We start from the raw sequence: 20,597 nt of genomic DNA, 5'->3' as shown, positions 1-20,597 counted from the left end.
GCAGCAGAATATTTGTCTTTAACATTATTTGTCCTTCAGCAGAATATTTGTCTTTCACTATCTCAGTCCTAAACTTTTTTGTAGTACACATTGTTTTTCTTTGTACGTTATTTGTTCTCAATATATTTTGTCCTACATATTATGTGTCCTCACTTTTTTTACCCTACACATAATTTTGCCTATTACAAAGAATTTTGTGATACATATAATTTGTCTTTAAGGGAATGAAGAAACGTAACTTAAATCTTGAAACATTAAATATAATTTTAAGTGGAACCAACCAAATTTGAGCCGCGTCTCAAATTCAAGCCGCGGCTCAAATTCTTTAAATTCGGCCTCAGAATAGATAATGATATTTAAAGGTTTTCAAAAGTTTATATCCCCCCCCTACCCCTCTTCCTCAGTGAAGAGACCAAGATTTAAAGTACACAACGTTCTTTAGAAATATGGATATGATAGTAAAACTGAAAAGTGGAAGAGTTGAAAAGAAGTTTGATATTATTCCTTTATAATACTTTTCAAATCCTGTCCATGTGAAAGTCGAACTTCTTCAGCAGAGACTTTATTCTGTCCCAAAGGCAAATCGGCGAATAAGCTGGGTTTAATTCCTCTCTTCAGAAATAAAAAATCTTTGTGCTTTAAAATTGAAGCAATTTCGTTGAAAAATATTTACAATTTAGATACAGGGTGTCCCACGAAGCATGACAGTTGGTGAATGTCTTCTTCCTTATACTGTAATAGATTTTAAAGACTATTTGCAGTCTATTTAAAAAAAAGTTTAACTCATGTATATTTTACTGTGAAATCAATTTTACTATAGTATAACTGTCATATAAAAAATATTATTAGTCATTTTAGTATTAAACAACTTATTTAATTATAGAAGAGGACATTTTAAACTATTCACCTATTCACCAACTGTCATGTTTCGTGGGACACCCTGTATAAGAGATGCGGAGATTTATGAATACAGTGATATAATCAACAAAGGGTATTTTTATATCTAATATATTCATTTTAAAATAATTCACCAAAAATTTAAGAATTCGTCACAAAATGGTTATGTTTATTTGGACAAACTTAATACACTATAATTAAATATTAAATATAAGATTGTTAAGCGTTAATTAATAAATCGAAATAGTTTGATGATATATGGAATTTCAATTTCTTTAAAACCTTTTCGGTGTTTAGTGATTTGGAAATAAAAAATAAATAATGTTTATAACAATATTATTATATCATGCCATTAAAACAGATAATTTTAATAGTTCATAAACAGTACTGTTGTAGATTTGTATTATCCATAAATGTCAGAATTTAAAGCCAGAATTATATGCTTTAAATGTGAGACTTATAAAACTGTGGAATAGGAAGACGACTTTTAGACTTAAGTTATGATTTCAAATAGTGCCATAAAGATGAAACATAGCAATTGTCTAGTGTACATAGACCTCTTTCACATAAGTTCTGGTAAAACTATTTGCTCTCTGTAAACATCAAACTGTACATAAGATTGCTTAAATGTCGTCTTGCTATTAAACATTTTTATTAATTCCATTGTATAAAGATATTCTAAATGGATTCTGCGTTAAATTATCCAATTTTTCTTTCTCCCATCATTCCTCAGCTCCCAGTAATACTCTGCAAAATATAGAATTTAAATTATGTCATTTATAAAGGATGGGGGGGGGGGATATGAAAATCTGTAAAATTTTTGCAAATTACTTTATTACTTACTTAAGATAAAAACATGAGCTTTACAGTTCTAAACGTACAAACAAGTATAAGCGTGTTAGTGAGGTGAAGTCTAGAGCAAAGGTTTTGCGACATTTCTAAGTAAAGCCTAGGGTTTCCACCAAACAGTCAATTCTCTTACGCAACAGTTTCCTGGTTTTGGACGAAATGACTTTTTTTGCACGAAATTCAGCATCATTTTCGTAACAATACGAAACCAGTTTTGCACAAAATTGCGCATTCATTCGAAATAAGTTATTTTTTTGCACAAAATTTCGCATGAATACGAAATTTAAGTCAGAGTATTTCATGATATTGCGCGAATGAATACAGGTCAGGAAATTACAATGTAAGATACTGCTACTTGTGAATTTTTATTAATATTCCTCCGTTGAGGGCACTGAGTCACAAACTACATGACGTACATGTAGTTACGTAGATGTACAAGGAGATACAGCGCCTTAATGTGAGACATTTTTTAAAATCTACATCATTCTGCTTGTACGTTCAAGTACACATAAACTCTATCATTTATAACTGTGTTGAAATTATCAAAGGGTATTCCAAAATACATAGGTTCAGTCGAATTCTGGAAGATAGTAGAAGCATATTTTTCTCACTCCGGTCTATCGGAGAAGACCGGAGTAAAAAATATTCACGCAACCTCCCACCGAGTTGAGAAAAAAACATGCATTTTATCCCCCAATTAGTTTACTGTATAATTTTTACTTTATTTTTCGTCNCCCCCCAATAAGGTTGCAGAAAAAACTGCAATTACTAGTTTCCTATTTTGCCAATAAACGATAAGTATTCATATCAAGTGTGGATTTTTTTAAACTACGAAAAAAATGAGTGACATTTTCAACGGAGACCCTCAAATTTTCATTGGAGACCCCAAGGAAAAATTAAAATTTTTTTGAAAATGTTTAATGCACTTTTTGCTGTAAAGCAAATATATTTGCAACATAAACAAGCTGTGGAACAAATTGTAGAAGGCGCTGTTATAAGAACTCATATTTCATTTTTTGTACTGATTTTATACCTTACTAGGTACGAGTGAACAATAGAGCAGAAAATTTATTTGTTCAGATCATGGAACGACCAGGTTCATGTGAATAGAAAATCTATTTTTTTCAGATCCTGGAACGATCAGGTTCATATGTATAGGAAATCCTGTGAGTTAAATACCTTTATCCAGTCTACATAGTTAGCTACCCTGGTATATACTCCAGGTTTATTTGGTCGTCCACACCCATATCCCCAACTACAAACATAACACATATAAAGTCATTCATAGCAAAACACAACATACAGGGTGTCCCACAAAACATGACATTTGAGAGACAACTTGAATATTGTCTTTTGTAATAATTTGTGGCATTCATTCGTCAAACTATAACATTATAGAATAAAAATTCTCAAAATAATAAACACAATATACCCCTGGTTAATTCTGGCAAATTTTAGTCTTCCTTTTTCGTGTTTCCAAATATTCCTTTAGAATTCGAATTTTATTTCATAGATTTAAATCTGAACAAAATTCTTAATATCTCTGGTAATATTGAAAGCTCAAAAAAGGCAAAATTTTTGAAATGTGTTTAATGTTTCAAGAATCATACATGAAACAGTAGAATGACAAATTCTGCATTTTATTTCTAATATTAAAGATTACATTCAAACTCTTTCACTTTACTGTCATGTTTCATGGGACACCCTGTACAAAGTGAATAAATACTAAAGTGGAACAGACTAAGGAAACGACGACAGGTTGGGCCATAAGGTTTTATTTGGTTTGGAAATAATTTCATGAAAAGATTTCATTTGGAAAGTAAAGACTAGAAAAAATAGACTAAAGACCCATGTAAATGTCGTCTTCAGATAGAACTTCGAAATTTTCACGATTTAAAATCAAAATATATTTCTAAATACTTGGGACATAAAATGTCGTCATCCAACTATGAGTTTGGTCCACTTTAGTATTTATTCACTTTGCACCCTGTATAATTTCAGAAAAACTGCACTTTACCAACAAAATTTACTAATGCTTACAAAAATTCTAATTCAAATAACTTTGGACCTTCTTGCAAGACAATCTATTCTGATTAGGTGGGTCCAGGCTACATAATTGTGAGTGTTTGTCTGTATTACCTTATGCTTTTAATGCAAATAAAAATGAAAAAACTTTTGTTTCAATTCTCAGCTTTGATTTCACATGTAGCTCCCCATAACATAATACCTTATGATTCCCAGCAATTCATTCTTATTCCTCTTTTGACAGACCATTGGTCCTCCGCTGTCTCCCTGACAACTGTCAATTCCACCCTCAAGGAAACCTGAAATGAATAAAATTCATTGTTTAGGCCTGAATATTCACAAATACACAAAAATGGCAAATTATTTAGGAATGTAAGATATTTGTTTCAATTAAGACGAAAAAGAAATTCAAAGAAAGAAACTTAGGATGCATGCAAAATTTGTTTTTTTTACCTGCACAAAACATGCCACCTGTCAGCTTGTCAGCTCCGTAAACATGTTTCTTCAAGCACTCGCTGGTAGGTAAAATTGGTACTAAGGCTGACTGCAACCTTCTAGAATATCCACCAGAGTTTTGTCCTAAAGATCCCCAACCAGAAATAGAACACTCCATACCTGCATTGTATGTTGTACTTGAGGATGGTAAGCATGCTGGTACAACCTTGTCATTAAACTGTACCCCTTTTCCATTTTGTAGTTTCAAGGTGATAACAGCAATATCATTATTGAGGTATGCTCCGACATTAAAGTCAGGATGGAAATCTACAGTTTGAATACTGAACTCTTGTTCTCCTACATCTGGAGCATCTTGATCCCAATCTCCTACTCTAACTGCGTACACATCTTTGGGGTAATCTTCCACACAATGTGCTGCTGTAAGTATATGCACTTCACCTATAAGAACAGCTCCGCACCAGTGAAAGCTTCTTGTATTTCCCCTCACTCTAATACTAGCGGTCCAGGGCTGTGATCCATGTACTGAAGTTTGACCTCCTGCAACCTTAGCAATTGGAGGCCCTGACTTAAATTCAACCTCAGCTACCCCACATTGGAAATCATTTGGCTGTAAAGAAGAACTTGGCTTATTTGTTTCTATTGTTTGAAAAGAGTTTAATAAACATTCAATGCCAACATCTTCCAGGTGTTTACATTGGTAGCTTGGACCCCAAGGAGGTGAGGGACATTTATCTAAGGAGGTTTCATTTCCATTGCATAGAATATTGTTTATCCATATTGGACCTCTTCCAGGGCCAAAAGTTCCCTCTTTATGAATATTAACACCACCAGGAAATCCCAGCATTTTACAGAGAATAGTGCCTTCCTCTTTGTCAAAGTTATCATCACAAATAGTTCCCCAAACCCCCTTATACATCACTTCAACTCTTCCAGATGTTACATTATTTCCATCAACTAATCTAACTTCAATATGTTTCTGGCAATACTCTGCAAGTTCATCACTTCCATCAGAACAGTCACTGGTTGTGTCACAAAGAAATTCTAGATTTATACACTCTCCAGATTGACATTTCCATTCTTCTTCAGAACATGTCTCATCCTTAACTTTGCAAACTACTCCTGCATACTCTTTTGGAGCGCAATCATGCTCTTTCCATGGGTTAAACTTACACTCAAGAATAGAATTTTCAGTTCCTTTACATTTCAACTCGTCTAATAGAATTTCATTGCCAGGCCCCCATCGTGAATGTAATACTGCTTCTTGAGCTCCTAGTGGAAATCCGGCTTCTTTGCAGATAACTTGTGCATTGTTGATTCCAAACCCATCATCACATATTCCACCCCATCCATAGTCAAATGCTTTAATTTCAACTCTTCCCTCATTAGGTGCATTTCCCCCTCTAAGTCTTATTTTAAGTTTAGGTGAGAGTTCACAACCTTCTTCATCTTTCCTATCTTCACAATCAAATTTTCCATCACAAAGTTGGGTTTTGTTGAAACATTTTCCAGAGCTGCATCTTAGTTTTTCATCACATAATGTTTGAGTTTCAATTCTTTCAAAATAAGACCAATCCAAATCCTGATCAAGAGCACCAGACATTCCAACATTTTCATCAAGAAGTATACAAGATTTTTCCTTCATATTGTAGTTCACACCTCTGCAGATAAATTCTTTTGAAAGGTCACATCCCCTAAGACAAGCCTCAAGGTTTCTGTTTGTCCATCTTTCAATTTCTTTGACATTCAATTTTGAACCACTGACAGATTTAAAATGTTCTGAATAGCTTTCACAATCTGCGTGTGGATTTTCATCCATCCTGTTCTTACAATCATATTCACCATCACAAACATATCCACTAAATATGCATTCCCCAGGTTGACATTGGAATTGATCGGACCCACAAGAGTTGGCCTTGTTTACAGGATAGATAGGGCCTGTTTCACACTTGGGTATGTCACAGTCTTCATACTGACCCTCTTTTATTAAGCACCATGGAACTTCAGCTTCATCTGGATTTCTGCAGAAGTTATTGTTCTGTAGAGGTCCTAACTTTTGAATTTCTGCTTGATCAAACCAGAATCCGATTTCAGGGGACTGCCAAGACTTACAGAATTCTCCAGATTGAGTTCTTCTTGCATTTCCATAATATTCAAGACCCTCCCCCTCCATACACCCAATGTCAATTTGTGGTCTTTCACATATATAGGATAGTTTAGTGTCAAAACTTTCTAAATTCCAAAAATAGTAATCTGTGAGCTGGTTCTTTTTAGCAGTACCTGTTCTCAGTGGAAATTGCCGACTCATTTTTATTCCATATGCAAAATTGTCTTTAATTTCTGTAGCAGATCTATCACCCCCACTCCAACCTTTCCAAAAGTTACGAAACTCCATGGGTTTGTCAGTGTCAGAATGCCAAAACCAAACATTCTTCCTGGCAACATTTGATCCAACTCCCCCAGTCCAAACCTCATTCATAATATCTGTAACTCTACTATTCTGAAATAGTAGTTCAGATATCATATCATTTTCTGCTTGGGAATCTACTTCAACCAGTACTCTGCCTGTTGACTTACAGTGTTCCTGGGCTTCATGGAAAGAGCTTGCATTGGGAAAGAACGAGTAACAAGATGATTTCCAGGGAATTTCATTCTCGTAACATTTAGCCCAGCTGTCTGGAAAGCATGTTATGCTAACAATATCTTCTGAAAGTTTGCATGGCTTACCAGACACAAAATATGATACTTTACATTGCTGAATCTTTTCTTCAGAACCAGTGCATTCTACATGATCAGTCAGTTTTTTAGATTCATCAACTTGGCCATGCACAAACCCCTGGGTGGTCTTTCTTACACCACGATGAAACCCAAGCTGTTTACACACAATATTTGCTTTTTCCATTGTCCAACCACTTTTATCACAAACATAACCCCACTTATCGTCATGAAAGAGTTGTAAGTATCCTTCAGAAGGTGTTCTTCCCTCCCGCAATCTTGCATTTTGACCACTTGGAGGAGCTGGAATCATCTGAGTCTGTAAATTCAACAAATATTTTTTGGAATCTTTTTTAAAAAGTAGAGTTCTCCTTCTTCCCGCTTAAAATGCAAATCAACCATTTATTGCAGAGTAGGATTATATTTTACTGAAGTATCCCATGGGAGAGAAATAACATAAATATAAATATATTAAACATCCCACCACTTTAGTAATGGGTGGATTCTTGGTTTGGTAATTTTTGTTAAAACAAAGTAATGATTTTCAGATTTCATACAAAGTCAAAGTGATTTTTAATCAGTATTTTTGTTAAATTCCTTTCTTGCCATCATCTCTATGTCTATTCGTAAAGCTGGAGAGTTTCCTGAAATTCTTGGTTCATCATTCTGTAGCTGTTTTGAATTTGAAGAAGTTGCTTTTGATATGAAACTTAATTGATCACAAACAACTTTATTTGGCCAATCACACATTAGGGAATGAATACAAAAATGTAAGCCTGGAGGGCAATCTTTTATAATGGCAGTTCCTTTGTAGCATTCCGCAAACTGAGTGCAGATTCCAGGTATTGGACGTAACCCTGTATAGTCAGCAGGGCATAAAGTAGTTGAATGTGAGGTATCAAGTGTTCTTCCCGGTGGAAGCTTAGAAGGAGAACTCTTTTCTTCCAAGTCACTGCATTTTCCTTTGCAACAGATTTCAAATGTATTGGGACATTTCTTAGAAAGTGGGTCAAAAATTCCTTTAAATACAATTTTCTTTGGTGGCGGAACCATTCTGGCATCAATTCCAAACTCTGCATAGGCTCCTTCTGAATCATCTAAGATTTCATTTTTATCCGAGCATTCCCAGAAGTTGACACATTTGTATCCCAGTCCAGTATAGCTCGAGCAATGTGGTAAATCAACATCAACTTCTTTCTTGTTGTTCTCTTCCGAACCAATATCTCCCATAACACAAGGGGTGCTGGAGGGCCAATCACATTGACCCTTAGCTTCATTGAACACAAGGTTTCTTGGAAAACAATTCATTTTCTTCCCTCGTCCATCCCAACAATCAATATAGGCATGACAGTCATCTGGATAACGGAACTGACCCCTTGGTTTCTTACAGTGTTGACTCCATTTTGAAACCCATTTTCTGACAGGTTTTGGCTGGACTTTTAGAGGTATTTCAACAGATGAACAGTCCACGGAGCTGAGGGCAGGTAGAAACCGTGGTACAGGGGACAAACTTAGAGCAGGAATAGAGTGGGAGGGGAAATTGATAGAATCTGTTATAGAAATTATATTCAATTTTTTTATCTCACATTTTTACTTGTTTTGATTAAACTAGTTTTTGTTTGTTTTTCTAACTTGACTTTAGTATTTTTTTCTGTTGTTTAAATAGAATCTTTTTAAAATACATTAAAATAAGAATTTAAACTTTCATATATTTATATTGTAAAGTTGAATATCATGTTTCCTGCGTCTCTGGAATTTTGATTGTTCAAAGTCTGTTTTCTGACAGAAACTTCTTCCTCCTCAAGCATATTTAACACATTCAAGGTCAAGCCCTACATATAATTGTATATTGTAGAAATATATTATAAATAGAACTAGCAAACACTCTTTCAGTTAACAATCTACGACTTTCTGTTCTCCATATAACCTAGCAACAATTATCATTATTATCTGGTGTAAAACGGACTCATTTATGAGGATGTACTAAAAATGAAACAAAAATAGGGACGAACATTGAGGATGAACTATTATGGTGCTCATTGGTAACACACTGCATACATATATACCATAGATATATAGGATATATACGTTAATTGCAGCTTTACTTAGCAGGATTTCTGGATACAGAGCAATATGTTGTAAATTACAGAACGTATTTTAGAAAATAAACGTTTAAATTTCGAGAAAAAGATGGAAATTTTACTAGGTACAGATAGTTTAACAACTACTCTACTGTAACCTATGGAGAAGTAAGAGAACTAGTCTAATCTAGTTCAACTAATTCTTGCAATCTTATCAATTCCTTAATTTTGTTCTAATGCAAGAAATACAATATTTTAATTGTATAATTGTTTATTAAATTGTTTGTGGCAGAAGATATTTTTCAAACATGTATATGTAATAACATACATGAATATATAATATATATACATATAACAAATATATTATTAAATATATTGCATATAAATATCCGTAGTTTCTTTAACATTATTATTATTATTGTTATTATTATCATCATTACATGATTATCATTATTATTATTATTGTTATTGTTATCATTGTCATCATTATTATTATTATCATCATTATTATTGTTTTTCTGAATATCATCATTAATGTCCACCTGATAATTCCTCTCCTTCTGCAAGCTTGGCATAAAGTTAAACTTGACTGAGTCCATTTCAACAGTTTGCCTCCGAACTAATGGTCGTCTTCCCCTGCACAGTTTATTTAAGTGACAAAGATTTATTAGACTCACTAGTGGATTTAGGGGGTGGGGAAGGGGGATGCCCCCCCGCTCCTGGAAAAATTGGGAGCGCAAGTTAAGAGAGCAGCCCTTTCATTTTGATTTCAAAAATCCAAAAACATTTCCCCCAATCTCACCCCTAACCAGCTTGTCATGGTTTGACATTATAATGACCAGATTTCCTGTATAAAATTCCAAGGGGGGAGAGGCCCTTTTAGTTTTGAACAGAATTTAAATTTGATGATGGTGATGGACCAAACCTCTATAGCGTAAATAAAATAGATGTTAGTTCCACATTTTATTGAAAATAAATTTTCGAACTGGGTTGACCCTCATCAGTTTATAACTTCTTTTAAACAGGTTGACTCACAATTAATGAGAATTTAATGACGAGCTGGAACTCTTTGAAAACAAAGATCTAAATCTTAAACCCGATATATACTTAAATAAAGGTTCCTGTCTTCTTTTTTATTTATACAAAAAAAATGACAAAACTCTTAATTTTGAAAAAGAATTATGTTTCTCGAAACAAAATGTATGTGTATAAATTAAAGAAGAAATTGGTTAAATTATCCCTGCTTCTATAACTATTATAAATATATCTAAATTTTTTTTATGAAAAGAAAGGAAATTTTTTAAGTTGGGGTTAGAGCATGTTTTAAACATGACAAAAGTATCATTTATCGAATCTAAAATTTTCTTAGAGTTCATAAAAACTTTTAGTATTTGTGTACAGTGAGACTAATATAACTGTGGAATAGAAGACGACTGTTTTATCTAATGAACAATAAATTCATCAAATGTGCAGACTGCTGATGCACTCACCTTTTCCATTAATATATTAATTTTAAAACTATTAGTTTTGAATAAACTATTAATATATGTATTTATAACTTTTTGTGTGAATAATTCTCTATAATAATATAACTATGCTATAAACGATAAATACGATTGCTTCAATGTCGTCTTCATATTCCACATTTGTATGGGTCTCCCTGTACAAAGTTTAAGAAAAAGAATTACCATGCTCCTTGAAAGAATATAAAGCAAAGTAGTTTCCACATTTAGTTGAAAAATCCAATTTATTTATTAATATTAACTGTTTTATCTTTATGAAGTCAAGGTTGTTTTCAAACTAAAGATCTGATCACATGTATTCCATCTTGTCAGGGATTTTTTCCAGATCAAATTCCAAAGTTCAACTTTTACATTAGAAATGTTAGTACAGTAAGAACCAGAAAACTGTGGAATAGGAAAACGAGACTACAGCAATGCTTGAGGGCATGAAATGTTTTCATGGCAAACAGCATCACATTTATCAAGCTAAATGAGTTTATTTACACTGCTAAATGGCTGAGTCATGTTTACTGAACTATTTAAGGTAATAAAATAAGTCTAAAAGTCGTCTTGATGGTCCTCACTGTAGTTCCATCACAGATGTGGCGGGGGAGCTGTGGAAATGGCACCCTGAAAAATTTCGGCATGGAGAGTGGTTGGCATCATCTGGTTCAGGAATTATTTAGGAGTCATATTATAGTAAAATTAATTTCAAAGTAAAATATACTAGAGCAAAAGATTTTTTAAACGAAATAAACTGCAAACAGCCTTTAATATCTAATAAAGTGTATGGAAGACGACATTCAAAACTATTTATCAACTGTCATGTTTCGTGGGACACCCTGTGGCTAAACCATCTCCGGGAAAGGCGGATTACATTGGCATAAAAAGTTTTATGAATAAACTCCGTAGATAGAATACAACCGGGATGGATACAGTAAGCTTAGAAAAAGAATAACAGGGCCGAGACGTCCAGAAGTACCTTTATTTTTTTCGCAAAATTTTTTGAACACACATCGTATTTACCCCGTGAAAACATTTGAAAAAGTATCAAACTATTAATTATACATGTTTTATTTATCTTGTATTTCACTGCTGCTATAGACAGAAATCGGTTTCTTGCATGCAGCACATAGCCATGTTGAAAGTAAAAAAAAATTAAATTATGTAATACGCAATTTATGATAATTTTATTATTACTAGACTTTTAGGGCGCTTCGCGCCCATCTTCTATCTCAATTGTGAACATGTTCTTAATGTAACATTGAAAAACAAAGAAAAAAAAATTTCGCGGATTTTGTAAAAAAGATTTGTGAATTTTCAAGATTTTAAATTTTTTTACAAAACTAGAAAGCTTTTCAACACAATTTTATTTTAATTTTCATCATTCATAAACCTTCCCTGGGGTAACATGAGATCCCACAAAAAATTTGGGCCCGATCGGTTTAACCGTTTTGACGTTTATTGGATAGAAACAAACAGACAAACAAACAGACAGACAAGCCAAATTTATATATAGATTGTAATGTGTAATTCACTTTATTTGAATTTTAATTTTAACAAATTTCTATGTTTTCTATGGCTCTATGTGATTCAAGACACTTTGTTCATTATCACAATTTCAGATAATTCTTCCCATGACGAATTTGTAAAAATTAGATAAAAGATGATGAATGCTTTGTTCAAGATTCAGCACGCCTAGTTTCGTTAAAAGGTCATCATCTTCAAGAGCTAGAGACAACTCAGTTTTACAATTTGTTGAAATACGAGTAACGAGCAAATACAGAGAGTGTCAATAAACATGACAATTATTTGACAACATAAATAAAGGGTGGTCCATTACATGGGAATTAAGAGCCAATTCAAAATTCGTCATTGCCTTTAAATTGTGTATAAAAAAGTCATACTTTTTTTGAGCTTTTCAATGAACGGTCTATTGTATCAATGTCCAAAAAGTTAATGGATATCTGAACTGTAATTTTACCATTATCATTATCTTCGTAACTATTGAAGGTACAAAATGAAAATCCCGCGTGTTTTTTTGCAGAAGCCCATATGAGTTACGCACATGCCGCGTTGAATTACAAGACAGATAAAGAGCCTGTTCCAACCGCGGCGCTCGGCGCCTAGCCTGTTCTAGCCGTTACACTCGGCCCAGAACGTGTCTTAACCTTCCTTAACCCTGAAATATATATTAATCTCTCTCTTTCTTGTAATTCAGCGCGGCAAGCGCGCGTAACTATTTTAGGCAACTGCCTGCTTTTTATGCAATGTTCACTAGAAAAACATCAAGAAGAAAGAAGACGCTGTAAATCGTCTCTCAATTCCCATGTTTTGTGTGATCAGAGGCGTACACAGGNTTACTGATCCATTGCATTATGTATATGTTCTTTAGTGTTTTGTGTGATCAGAGGCGTACACAGGGGGGGGGATATATGGGGGCTCCGCCTACCCCCTCCTTCCTGGAAAGAACAAAATTGAGCCCCCCCCCCCCCGGGGCAAATTCCAATGTATGGCCCTGATTGTGATATCTCACATGGTATTTGACCAAATGTAGCCTTTTTATCTTGAAATATTTGTATCAACAAAATGTCTTATTTAAAAATTGATAGCTATTATATTGTTGGCTGGTATTCAAAACTTACATCTGTTATCAAACATTGAGTTGATATTTAACACTAAAAGACCTGTGGGTGCACACTGAACTAAACAGAAGGAGAAGGTCAAAGGAATTGAGTCATTACCACAAACTCAAATTTTCTAATCCCTTTATCTTCGCAAGCCGATGTTGTAAACCTTTGATGTGATTTGATCTAAAATAATTCACAGTTTAAAATATCTAAGGTCTACGACTTTAGGTTGCAAGGATAGGGATTAGAAAATCAGAGTTTGTGACAAAGACTAAATTCCTTCATGTGACATGAGATTAATCCACCAATTTCTATTTTACGTCTCAGTGTAAGGAAATATTCATGATTTCGATATTACTGTAGTTTTGACCAAATGTAAGCAGTTATATCTTGATTAAAAAAATGTCTTAGTTGAAGATTAACGATTATATTGTCGGCTGGTATTTAAAACTCTTCATCTGTTATTAAACATTAAATTAATATCAAACACTAAAAATCTTGGCCGGGGGGGGGGGAACATGAAAATAAAATAAAACTTAGGACAACATTAAATTCAATTTCATGTGAATATGTTTAATTGCAAAATAAAGTTGTTTTATCTAATACGAGGAGGAATAGGTGCAAAGTGCGCGCCTAAAATGTGGTTTTGACGAATGACACCAAAAAATGATTTCTTCAGATAAATTAAAATATGCTTGAGCAACAAGAATTCAAACCTTTGGGGAAAGGTGAGAGAATGCCTAGGGGAACAAAGCAGCAATAGAGATGTAAAAATATAGATAGATAGATAGATAGATAGATAGATGGATAGATAGATAGATAGATAGATAGATAGATAGATAGATAGATAGATAGATAGATAGATAGATAGATAGATAGATAGATAGATAGATAGATAGATAGATAGATAGATAGATAGATAGATAGATAGATAGATAGATAGATAAGTAAACAGACAACTTAACAGAAAGAAAGATAAACAGACAGCCAGAGCCAGACAGATAATTAAATGAAGAGATAAAGATAAAGATGAGACAGATGAAAAACTAGATGGTCCTGTAGGAGACAGATGACAAAGTAGATGGTGCGTAGGAGACAGATGACAAAGTAGATGGTGCTGTAGGAGACACATGACAAAGTAGATGGTGCTGTAGGAGACAGATGACAAAGTAGATGGTGCTGTAGAAGACAGATGAAAAAGTAGATGGTGCGTAGGAGACAGATGACAAAGTAGATGGTGCTGTAGGAGACACATGACAAAGTAGATGGTGCTGTAGGACACATGAAAAAGTAGATGGTGCTGTAGGAGACAGATGAAAAAGTAGATGGTGCTGTAGGAAAAATTTGACCTTTCATAAAATGAGGACCAGTTCTAAAACAAGAATTTCAGTTTACTGGCGAGAAAAAAAGGTTTATTCTAACCTTTTCTTGGGTTAAAATTATATGAATGTCTATGGGCAAGGGTATATATTTAAACCCGCCTTTAAGAAGGGGGGGGGGGGAGTTAAAATATTTTTAAGAGATTAACAGATTAACAGGGGGAAACATGAGAACGTGGAATAAGAAGATTTTAAAAATTCCAATAAACAGTAAGTATATGTTGTGTATACAGACCTTAAAAAGTTGATTTACAAGCTATACTGGTAAAACTATTTACTGCATAACAACATCAAACCCACATGAGATTGATTAAATGTCGTCTTTATCTTCCCCATTTTAATGGTTCCCTATAGTATGTACCCCATTCGATCATGTGTAGAAAAAATCCATTAATCTCGATGAGTTCGTTTTATGCATGCAAATAACCTTTAAATATGGACTACTTGAGGATAGAACACAATATTCACAAGGAAGTCCCAATAAACATGAAGTTAATGCAAGAAGATTAGAAAAAAATGACTGATGCTACGTCAATATTTTACTGATCCATTGCATTATGTATATGTTCTTTAGTGTACGTTGGGCCACATTCACCCTTCCCCCCCCCCCTTAAAAAATTGCTTTATGGCTACAGGGGGACCCTGTAAACTTCTTAAAATAGGATAACGACATTTTAATAATCTTACGTGTATTTGATGTTATTATAAATGTCTTTACATAGTTATATATGATTTTCTTTACACTGCGCAATAATTGCGGAGTTTCATTTTCATTAAACTATTAACAGTCGTCTTCATATTCCACAGTTACATAGGTCTATCTGTTGTTTATTTTCAAATTTTCAAACTTTTAAACAAGAAGTAATTATTTTTACTATTAAATAACTATAAATGCCCAGCGATAGTTCATGAGGAGACCTCGTATTGGTAAATATAGATTGAACATGTACTTTGTTATTTTTTAAAAATAATTTATTTTTGAAAAACCAGACATTAAGTGAGTGAAAAATAAGCAAGCTGTTTTGTAATTGTAAGTTGGTTTCCACATGAAAAAATTACTAATTAACAGATAAAAATAATAACATGAGGGGGGGGGAGGCATCTGATAGAGATAATCTTAGTTTATAAGTTGCTTCAATGACAGTGTACTTTTATTATGATAAATACAGAAGGCTTATTTCAAAATGAAAGTCATTACTACTCAGTGATATTTTCTGGGCATTCTTACCACATCATAAGATAAGATAAGATAAGATAAGATAAGATAAGATAAGATAAGATAAGATAAGATAAGATAAGATAAGATAAGATAAGATAAGATAAGTTTATTGCTATTAAAATACATGTATCTGTGTACAGAAAGAGTTTACAATTACACATTGGTATAATTATTTTAACAGTACAAGTATAAAGCAACTAGTTCGAAAATAGCTCTCGGCTGTTTTGATTATTTTTTTCATCCTATTTTCAATAATGATAAGAAATCATTTTAGTTAAATAGATTTGTGAAGTAATATTAGAGATCAGTCAGAGAGATATGTCGGTTTGTTACGGTGCGTGCATCTGTTGGTTTATATCAAGAAAATGTCAAAACGCCATAACTTCAAACCTTCCCCAGGGAAGGTTTGAAGCAGGTCGAAATAAACAAAAAATGTTTAGAGAAATGTTTGAAATCCGCCAATAAAACCAGAAAATGTCACCAAATGTTTTATTGTCGTTATTACGTGTTATGCCTTCTCATATTGTAAATTTTGATTTCTATTCTTGGTTTTATTTATTCTTATGATTTTTATTGTTTTTATAATGTTTTCGCTTAAACCCCTTGAACGATTTGTCTCAAATTTTGATTGGAGAACTCCTTAGAACCATTTAATGTCCTTAGCTTTGTTTAAAGATTCTAAGTTGACTTTTAAAAGATACACTTTAGTTTCCAATTAAAGCTGAGTTCCAATAGTCTTCTTTCTCGCATACTAATACTTACTCTCTAATCTCTAAATTTGGTCTTTCATATTTGTAGAACCCCGCCCTCAGCTCCTCCCCCCNAATGTTTCTGCTTTCAGAATTAATACTTAAAGATGGAAACATGTTTGACAAGATATTTATGGAATACGTTTAGCGAATCATATAATATTATTTATCAAATAATTTATCATTAAATTTGTGTTTCAAATCAATTTGAATGCTTTCTTTGTTTAATCCATTATTATATAACTTTGTAAAAATCTAGGGTTGTTTAAAACTCTTCAGAACTGTCCTATAATCATAATATAAGTGCTCGAAACACGATTGCTAGAAACGTACTAAAAGAACAAATACTTATAATATCAAGTTAACCAGACCCAAACATTAATTTTGTGCATTTTACGACCCACCCCGTCATCTAGTTGTTTTCTTATCAGGTCCCTGTTTTAACTGTAAACATTAATACAAAACAATAGGTTCAGATTTTCTAGTTACTAACTTACTACTACGGTTTCAGCAATCATAAGGGGGGGGGGGGCTTTGAAAGCTAAGCCCTCCCCGGCCCCTGGAAGAATGAAAACTATGATTTTCAGGGGTGTTTCTGGAATGTCAAAAAATGTTAAGCCCCCAGTACAAAATCATGTAATACGCCCCTGATGTAATAAGCATAAAGCTTAAAGGGAAAAGAGTAAAATATTAAAGGAAAGGAAGGATTCAGAAAAGAAACAATAGAATAGAAGGAAAGGAGAATAGGATAGAAGGAAAACAGTATAGGATAGAAGGAAAGAAGTATAGGATAGAAGGAAAGAAGTATAGGATAGAAGGAAAGGAGAATAGGATAGAAGGAAAGGAGTATAGGATAGAAGGAAAGGAGTATAAGATAGATGGAAAGGAGAATAGAATAAAAGGAAAGGAGAATAGGATAGATGGAAAGGAGAATAGGATAGATGGAAAGGAGTATAGGGTAGAAGGAAAGACGTATAGAATAGGTGGAAAGGAGAATAGGATAGATGGAAAGGAGTATAGGATAGATGTAAAGGAGAATAAGATAAATGGAAAGGAGTATAGGGTAGAAGGAAAGGAGTATAAGATAGAAGGAAAGGAGTATAAGATAGATGGAAAGGAGAATAGAATAAAAGAAAAGGAGAAAAGGATAGATGGAAAGGAGAATAGGGTAGATGGAAAGGAGTATAGGATAGAAGGAAAGACGTATAGAATAGGTGGAAAGGAGAATAGGATAGATGAAAAGGAGTATAGGATAGATGGAAAAGAGAATAAGATAAATGGAAAGGATTATAGGGTAGAAGGAAAGGAGTATAAGATAGAAGGAAAGGAGTATAAGATAGATGGAAAGGAGAATAGAATAAAAGGAAAGGAGTATAGGATAAAAGGAAAGGAGAATAGGATAGAAGGAAAGGAGTATAAGATAGAAGGAAAGGAGTATAAGATAGATGGAAAGGAGAATAGAATAAAATGAAAGGAGAATAGGATAGATGGAAAGGAGAATAGGATAGATGGAAAGGAGTATAGGATAGAAGGAAAGACACATAGAATAGGTGGAAAGGAGAATAGGATAGATGGAAAGGAGTATAGGATAGATGGAAAGGAGAATAAGATAAATGGAAAGGAGTATAGGGTAGAAGGAAAGGAGTATAAGATAGAAGGAAAGGAGTATAAGATAGATGGAAAGAAGAATAGAATAAAAGGAAAGCAGAATAGGATAGATGGAAAGGAGTATAGGATAGAAGGAAAGGAGTATAGGGTAGAAGGAAAGGAGTATAGGATAGAAGGAAAGGAGTATAGGGTAGAAGGAAAGGAGTATAGGGTAGAAGGAAAGGAGTATAGGGTAGAAGGAAAGGAGAATAGGATAGAAGGAAAGGAGTATAGGATAGAAGGATAGGAGTATAGGATAGATGGAAAGGAGTATAGGATAGAAGGAAAGGAGTATAGGGTAGAAGGAAAGGAGAATAGGATAGAAGGAAAGGAGTATAGGATAGAAGGAAAGGAGAATAAGATAAATGGAAAGGAGTATAGGATAGAAGGAAAGGAGAATAAGATAAATGGAAAAGAGTATAGGATAGATGGAAAGGAGTATAGGATAAATGGAAAGGAGTATAGGGTAGAAGGAAAGGAGTTAAGGATAGAAGGAAAGGAGTATAGGGTAGAAGGAAAGGAGTATAGGATAGAAGGAAAGGAGTATAGGGTAGAAGGAAAGAAATATAGAGCTAAGTAAAGAATTTGATGAGAAAATATCTTAATGATTTGAAAGTATTGGGCAATGAGCATGGTATACACTATTCAATACAAGACTGATCAAGATCTGGGAGGATCCGGTTTAGTATTCTGAATTAAGAAAGGTGTAGACTGTAGCTTGCAGCTGGTTGTGCCGGGCGCGTGGTTAGTATAAGAATGGTTGGATCCCACAAATCTGCGTCAGTTCCTCCGAACCAATCATCAGCTAAACATGTATAAACTTGTAAGTTCTTAAACTCACACAAAATTAAGTCATTTCACATTTCATTTTTGCGGATTTTCTTTAATTATGTTTGATCTTTTCTTGCAATATATTATTTTTTCATTATGTTTTTGTACATTTTTTTAACGGTCGGATTTTTCATGAATGATATCATACAAAAAGTGTTCTATATAATAAGTTTGAAGAGAAAAACATAATTTTTAAAATGTGTAAAATTATAATTGTTTATAACAAGTGACTCTTAATCATTGAAAGCTTCAGAACTGGTATTTGATACTGCTTTGTTAATTTCAGTAATTACGACCTTGGCATTTAGCTGTCTCCCCCCCCCTCCCCTCTCCCTCCTAAATCCAGTCCCACTCATACCTTCTCCCTTTGCATAATCATTAAAATCTAATCTCAACCAAATATACAGTGCATAAATATTTATGGGGTTCTCATTAACAATATCTGAAGGACAGCTTCTTCTTGTGCAAAATAACCTTCTGAAGAATAATGTTAGATAAATTAGAATTTGAATTATTATTAATACATTTGTTTGTAGGTCGTCCTCGCCTGTGCTGTTGCCTCTGCATCTGCCGTCGCAGATCCAGTGCTCGCATACGCCCATGGTCTGAACTACGGAGCTGCATACGCTAGCTACAACACCGCTCCCCTTGCTGCAACTTATGCTGCTGCCCCTGCCTACGCTGCTGCTCCCGCTTATGCTTATGCTGCTGCCCCTGCCTACGCTGCTGCTCCCGCTTATGCTTATGCTGCTGCCCCTGCTGTTCACACCGTAGCCGCCCCCGCTGTTCACACCGTTGCCACCAACTACGCCCTTCCCCCCGTCCAGACCATTGCTGAGGCTCCTATTGTCGAGCAGGTCGTCGAGCCCGTCGAGCAGTGGGGATACAAGGTTGCCTACTAAACTTCCTTCTCTTTTTTCTTTCAAAAGTCCCCTTCCCCCCCCCCCTCCTACACACTTCACATCTTCCTTCCGAAACAGCAGTATTTAGCAGGATGACCAGGTTCGGAGGATAACTCGAACACGACCATATCTGCAGACATAACCCGCACACCATGGGCTCTATGTGGCAGAATCCAGAAGGATACAGAATCTTGCACACAAATTTTAGAACTTGCTGTGTCCATTTTACCAGTGCAATATTGCCAAAATGTCTTGCTTCAAGTGCTTGATTTAGTTCAAGTGTTTGAGTTCACCATAAATGGTATAAAAATTAAATATTATTGTAAGCACAGATATGTTTTAAATGTTCCCTTGTACAGATCTATTTATGTATCCTTGTTGATCAAACGAATGAAAATATATTTGATAAAAATATCATATAATTAGTTTTATTTTACGAAATTTATATTTAAAATGTGGAGTAAAATGATATGGGACAAAGTTCGTTTTTTAGTTAAATATTGATTTTTTACATTTTCTTTTCCAATACAAAGATTGTGATATGTAAAAAAAAAAAATTAAAAATAATTTTATTAATTAAACCAGTTTACCTTTCTAGAGTCTACAACAACGTAATATTAGACATTTTCATAGTATATATATATATATATATAATAGGCTTTTATGACGCTTCGCGCCCCCTTTCTAACAAATGCAGCTTTTAACTGTTCATTTTCAA

The 20,597-nt window shown here is 34.0% G+C and overlaps 2 protein-coding genes across 3 annotated transcripts; one reads left to right on the top strand and one right to left on the bottom strand.

Moving 5' to 3' along the window:
• Positions 1–1,604: 1,604 nt before the first annotated feature.
• LOC111695172 (uncharacterized) lies at positions 1,605–10,828 on the bottom strand. Of its 2 annotated transcripts, none has more exons than XM_023464395.1 (8): positions 10,709–10,828; positions 9,563–9,656; positions 8,681–8,771; positions 7,537–8,489; positions 4,225–7,258; positions 3,974–4,070; positions 2,926–3,001; positions 1,605–1,644 (listed from the first exon to the last, which is right to left on the bottom strand). In XM_023464395.1, the coding sequence occupies exons 1-8, from the start codon at positions 10,747–10,749 to the stop codon at positions 1,627–1,629; spliced, it is 4,404 nt and encodes a 1,467-aa protein (XP_023320163.1). In that variant the 5' UTR covers positions 10,750–10,828; the 3' UTR covers positions 1,605–1,626. The 2 variants fall into 2 exon arrangements, with proteins under 2 accessions (XP_023320163.1, XP_023320164.1); XM_023464396.1 differs by having other exon boundaries at positions 4,225–7,252.
• Positions 10,829–18,867: 8,039 nt separating this feature from the next.
• Positions 18,868–20,296, top strand: LOC111695189 (cuticle protein 16.5). Its single transcript, XM_023464408.1, has 2 exons — positions 18,868–18,969; positions 19,514–20,296. The coding sequence occupies exons 1-2, from the start codon at positions 18,958–18,960 to the stop codon at positions 19,877–19,879; spliced, it is 378 nt and encodes a 125-aa protein (XP_023320176.1). The 5' UTR covers positions 18,868–18,957; the 3' UTR covers positions 19,880–20,296.
• Positions 20,297–20,597: the final 301 nt, after the last annotated feature.

This window comes from Eurytemora carolleeae, unplaced genomic scaffold (assembly GCF_000591075.1).
Source record: "Eurytemora carolleeae unplaced genomic scaffold, Eaff_2.0 scaffold196, whole genome shotgun sequence".
In the NCBI taxonomy this organism is placed as follows: domain Eukaryota; kingdom Metazoa; phylum Arthropoda; class Copepoda; order Calanoida; family Temoridae; genus Eurytemora; species Eurytemora carolleeae.
The sequence above is the reverse complement of the archived record's forward strand: the minus strand, read 5'-3'. Positions and strand labels throughout refer to the sequence as shown.

Bases quoted from the DNA above. Each gene is read 5' to 3' on its own strand.
- LOC111695172 (XM_023464395.1), bottom strand. From the start codon at position 10,749: ATGTGGAAACTACTTTGCTTTATATTCTTTCAAGGAGCATG. The intron at 9,657-10,708 runs GTAATTCTTTTT...TAAACTGTGCAG, and splicing joins ATATTCTTTCAAGGAGCATG to GGGAAGACGACCATTAGTTC. The intron at 7,259-7,536 runs GAATTTAACAAA...TTGAATTTACAG, and splicing joins TAGAGATGATGGCAAGAAAG to ACTCAGATGATTCCAGCTCC.